Source organism: Martes martes (assembly GCF_963455335.1).
Source record: "Martes martes genome assembly, chromosome: 8".
Taxonomy (NCBI): Eukaryota; Metazoa; Chordata; class Mammalia; order Carnivora; family Mustelidae; genus Martes; species Martes martes.
Genome location: NC_137895.1, coordinates 125,751,271 through 125,756,893, shown reverse-complemented (window position 1 = coordinate 125,756,893; position 5,623 = coordinate 125,751,271). Strand labels below are relative to the sequence as shown.

Sequence of the window (5,623 nt, the reverse complement as noted above, 5' to 3'; positions counted from 1 at the left end):
CCCACACTGATCTTTCCGGTGCCAGGCTGTATTTCCTGGCCAGAGCTGCCCCAGGCCAGAGGCTCTCCAGCCTGGCCCAGCCACAAGGAGAACCGCTCCGGCACTGAGTGCAGCTCGGGCCTCTCTGACGCCAAAGGAGACTCTGAAATGATACGTTTGTTCTGCTTTTAGGGCTGCAGTTTTTTTTTTTTTTTTAAAGAATTGCTACACTAGAATGAATGGATTATGAGTAAATAAAAAGAAGCTGTCAGTCTCTTTGAAGGTTGTGTTTAAAGGGACTTGCCAAGTCAGGACAGAAGAGTGACAAGATAGAGACCCTGGTGTTTTACACGCTCAGCCCGGCTCTTCCGCTTCATCTGCACCGCACTAAAGGATGTGTTGAGTCATTGAATCACAAAAAAAAAAAAAAAAAAAGTGGCACGCAAAATAAAAGGTGCCACATCACAATGATTGTAGTGTTTTAACTGCGGAGTGCCACATTACCCAACCCAGTTGAAACGCGGGTCTACACAGGCGAAGAATACGGTACAATACTTACATAAGTTATAATTAAGTTGAAGTCTGCCTAACATTTGACTTTCTAATGAGTATAATGAGATTACATGCCTGATAGAAGCATTTGTGCCAAAGCAACTTTCATGTTTAATGGGGCTCTATTACAGGACAAAATCGAATTATTTTCTCTCCTTCCCAAATTCTATCTCCATTGTGAAATCTCCATCTTTCAGGGGGGAGGGCCGGGAGAAGCTGCGAAGGCCGAGAGGGGTGAGAGTGTCCATGGCCAAGGGCCGCCTGGGAGCTTCTCGACCCAGAATCTCCGCGTGTCTGGCCAGGCCGCGCTTCGGGGTCGGGCTCGCGGCCTCGCTTTAATTGCACTTGGACGAGGTCCATGGCACCCGCGGCGCGCGAGGAACCCCTCGGTGGGTCTGAAACTAGGTTAAAGCAATTAGCATGCTGCCGACATATTGTCCTGCGGCAGGGCCGTGGGTACCGGGGGAGCTTCGCGACTGCACCTTGGCTAACCAAACCGCTGCCGCGGGGCGGCGGAGCGGCCTCTTGCCTTGGCCCGGCCTGCGCGGCGCGGGGGGCCGTGACTCAGCTAGAAGGGGCCCGACGGCAGCGCGCGCGGGGCCCCGGGGCCACAGCCGGGCAGCCTCGTAGGACACCAGCGGCAGCCCGGGTTTCCAGGGCTTCCCGGGGGAGCGCCCCGGGCCGCGCCCTCGCGCCTCTCCCCTTCGCTAGGGGGCGGCCCTGCTCCCTCCTCGCGAGACTCGCCTTCTTCCCAGGCTGCTTGCCAAGGAAGGCGAGATTCTGTTGTAGACAAAACGAAGTCAATTTTAAAAATAACTCCGTTGCACAAGTGGCGAAACAGCGGCCGGGCTCCTTGCCTTACCGAGTGGACCCTGGATTTTGTTGGGAGGCATCCGAGGGGTCTCCCGGCCTCAGCACAGTCCTCTACCCCATCTCCTTTGAGAGGACTACTCTGAGCCCCGCATACCTGATGCTGAAACCTGCAGAAGGGATGGGCCATGAGGCAAGCTCAAGAGTAGCCCTTTCTCTCCAGCCTGTCCGTGGAAGCACGATGACCCCTCGCCCCTTCCCTTGGCCAGCCCAGAAACCCTTCCCACTGCAACCAACTCACCTCAAACACAATGCTTAGAGAGGGTAGGGATGAACTTGGATAAGTCAAATATTCGTCTCTGAGCCCTAGCTTTCCCTCTGAAAAATGGGAATAATAAATACACCATGACTTATTTGCCTCTGCAGGGTGTTTGGAGGACAGGATAAAAATACAGGCCAAAGTTACTATTTAGGGCAGAGAATGGAGATGAAGGGCCCTCTTCGAGACGTGGGGCCTAACCCCCTAACCCACCCATTTTCACTTGATCTTAGCCAAAAGGCAGAGAAGCCGTACCCATCCACTTTCAGATACATCAAACTAAAATGTGGTTTCTTACTAGATAGCTACATTTTGCACGTCTGGTTCAGATACCTTTTACAGACTTTTATTTAAAAAAATAGCTACCCCCATCATGTATTAAGCAAAAAACTTTTAGAAAAAGGTGTAAATAGCATTTATTAACATCGCTTAGAAATAAACCATATCTGGCAATAAATTAGCATGACGTTTTCTGGCCAGAGTTCTTCCAACAACGCAGAGTTCTGCCGAAGGTGCCGGGGGAAATCATAGGCTATTGCATACTTTTTAGAAAATCAGGATAAATTATATAAATTATATACTTAAAAAGAGATCGTCTATTTCATTAACTCGACAGGATAATAAATAGATAAATAACAAACAGTTGATTGCCATTAGAAAAATGTGATTCTTAAATTACATTATAGATATTTACATGTACAATATGCACAGAGACATAATCAGATCCTCGGGAGGGTCTGGGACTTCTCAGGACACAAACTCAAAGGGCGGTTCGTTTTCTATGTTGCTGAAGGAAGATTTGCTGTTGAGTTTTCTGGGGTCCTCTGGGGTCCACACTTTAGCTGTTCGGATAATATTTTGTTCTTTGAGTTGCTTTTCATCAGTCCATGAAAGGGAGTGTCCTGCAAGGGGAGGGAGGCCATAATCCGGGTCGCTGGGGGAGGGAGACCCTGAGGAGGTGAGAAGAGAAAACAGACCGTGAACGTCCAACTCGATTCCCAGAGGCCCTTTAGGATCCTCCCCCTCCCCGGGCGCCTCGACAGAACAGGCGTCTTAGGTGACATTAGAACGAACCCTCTTCCTCCACCCCCCCAGCGCCCCCTCCCCGAAATCCCGGGAGCTGCAAGTCCGTGGGGGACGGACGCCCTCCCAGCCGCGGTCAGGGGCAGAAACAACCTGCGAAACGCCAACGCGTGTTCAAGGTCGCCGGTGCCCACGGACAGTCTACCCGTCCGTCAGTAGGCACCCAGGCCCTCCGGGACCTTCCCGTGCCCCTCCCCGTCTCTCTGAGCTGGACTGCGGACGCACTTACGGGTGCCCCGATGGCAGATGATGACCTTCTGGGCCTGGCTGCCAGGGCTGTCCCCGCCCAGGCGCCCGCCGCCGCCCGGCCCCCCGCCGCCGCCCGCGCCGCCGCCGCGCAGTGGCAGGTCGGCCTGCACCAGCTCGCTGAGGAAGTTGATGTAGCCGATGGCCAGGCGCAGCGTGTCCACCTTGGAGAGGCGCTTCTCGTAGGGCAGCGTGGGGATGTGCGAGCGCAGCCCTTCGAAGGCGTCGTTGATGGACTGCATGCGCCGCCGCTCGCGCACGTTGGCCGCCTGCCGCAGCTGCTGCAGCTCCGCCTCGGAGCGCACCCGCCGCCGCCGCCGCGCCGCCGCCGCCGCCGCCGCCGCCGCCCCGCTCAGGCCGCGCAGCCGGGCCCCGGGGGACAGCACGGCCGCCCCAGCGCACGGGTAGGCCAGGCACGAGGGCGGGGAGCCGGGCGAGTAGGGGAAGCCGCCGGGGGGCGCCCCTGCCTCGCAGCAGTAGCGGCCGCCGCCGTCCTCCGGCTCGCCCGGGCCCCCCGAGGGCGGCGGGGCGAGCGCGTGCGGGGCCGCCGGAGGCGCGGGCTGCAGCAGCAGGCACGCCCCGTCGCGGTAGCAGTACTCGTGCAGCTGGTGGCTGAGGAACTCCACCTCGGCCTGCTCGTCCGCCAGCAGCTCATCGCCGTCCTCCAGAGGGTCCCGAGAGGACTGGTCGGTGAAGAAGTCCTCCTCGTCAAAGTAAGGAGACGGGAAGGCGTCCAGGCCCCCGGGGAAGTGCTCTAGCAGCACCGCGTCCATGCTCCGCGCCGCCGCGGGCCTGAGGGGCCTGAGGGGCCCAGGGGCCTCCGGGGTTGTCTGGAAGTTGGACGGCGCGGTTCTTGCTCGCACGGCGGCCCTCTCCCTCCCGGGGCGGGGAGGGGGTGGCGGTGAGCGAGAGGCAGGGAGGACTGGCCGCCCGCTTCGCGCCCCCGGCCTCCCTGGAGCGTCCGCGGCCGCTGGGCTCTGGCCGGCGCCCGCGCTGCGCCGGGGAGGGCTGTGGCCGACCTGCTGGAGCTGTGGGCCGGCACGCGAGGATTCTTATAACTACATCCACAGGCGCGTGCCAGGGACCCGCGGCGCCAGCCAATCACGGAGTGCGGGGTGCCGGCGGGGAGGGGGCAGCGAGGCCCCGTCGGCGGCGCGGGGGCCGGGGAGGCTCTCCTCCCAGTGGGAGCCCCTGGGGCGAGGAGGAGGCGGGGCCCGCGCGGCCTGGGGCCCCTCGCGTCCCTCCGCGTCCGCTCTTCTGACGAGTACCTGCGGGGCGCGGGGCTCCGGGGGCACCTGCGGCCCTCCGCGCCCGCCCCCTGTCCCCGCTCGCGGCGCAGAGCCCTGCCCTCCCGCCGGGCGGCCGGGACGCGGCGCGGGGCGTCTTTGCGCGGCCACAAAAGGTCCCCGTGGGGGCGCGTCGCCGGCGCAGGCTGCGGAGCTGATTGCGAACGGAGCCCGCTCCTCCTCGGGCGCAGACCCGACCGGCAGCCTGGGCAGTCGGGTGGGCGCCTTCGCCACCCCCAGAAACGGGCGCGCGCCGGCCTCCGGCCCGAGTTCCGCCGCGTCTTCCCTCCTCGCCGGACTTTTCCAGGCCCCCTGTAGAGTCGGCACGGAGGGCGCCGGTGGGGTTGGGAGCCGACGCCGTGCGTGCCAGGCGTTCCAGACCCTTCGCGGAGGCTCGGGGCGCGCGAGCCTGCGGCCTGCCTCGCCTCCCCGCCTTGACCCCGCCCGGAGAAAGAAGCGGGGACACAGAGGGGCTGCCTCGGAGAGCGGCTCGGTGGGGCACGTTTCTTCGGAGAGCAAATCGAGACCCTAGGGGTTCGGAGCAATAAAACCTGATACAAAAGAAGTCAAAGGAACCGTCTGCTCAGTAGCAGTGCGGAGGGAGGGCAAGGAAGTTACAGCGCGGAGTGTGAACCCTTTCAAAGTCCCAGTCCCTCACCTTTCTGACTGGCCGCCGGGATTGTCCCTGAATGATTTTTTTCTTTCTCGACCTTAAAACACACACACGCGCGCGCGCACACACACACACACACACACACACGTATGTGCTCTGCCCAAGGCACGCCTGCAATGCAACGCGAATTCTTCATCTTAAGAGTAACAAAGAAACACTATCAAGGTCGGGGCAATTCCTGTAGAAAGCCAAGCTCCAACTTCCACCCCGGGAGAGTAAAGTGGCGCATGTTCTCTGAATAGAGGACTGAGAGCCAAGGGCTTCGTGGGTCAGCCGCTTCCTTTTTCAGACATTTGTCTCACTAGAGGCTTCTGGGGGTTTTCAGGCTTCTCTCAAAATCCAAGGCCATGCCTTTTCAGAAGAGCAATTTCAACACGCTTCTTGGTTTTAGACATTACACTGTTCTTAATTCAATTCTAAAACCCAAAAGTTAGGGGCAAAAATTAGGTAAGATTAGAAGACCAGAGAAGACCTTACCTTGAACTGTCACAAACCCCAAACAATTTTCCACCCAAAGACTTTACTGCTTTACACCATGTGTAAAACATGTGTCTGGGGATTCCCTTCCTAGTGAGATGGTTATCCTTAAGCTGAGGAAAATGTGGACAGGTACCCTGTGTCCAAGCCGGAGCTGCAATTTCCTGCACCTAGATTTATCTTTCTCACCTCAAAGAG

The 5,623-nt window shown here is 59.1% G+C and overlaps 1 protein-coding gene across 1 annotated transcript; it reads right to left on the bottom strand.

The window, feature by feature from the left end:
* Positions 1-2,407: 2,407 nt before the first annotated feature.
* PTF1A (pancreas associated transcription factor 1a) lies at positions 2,408-3,762 on the bottom strand (the record flags this gene model as incomplete). The annotated part of the gene is made up of 2 exons (XM_080811650.1): positions 2,408-2,610; positions 2,973-3,762. 2 exons carry the CDS (start codon positions 3,760-3,762, stop codon positions 2,408-2,410), a joined length of 993 nt encoding a protein of 330 aa, XP_080667776.1.
* Between the last annotated feature and the right edge of the window lie 1,861 nt (positions 3,763-5,623).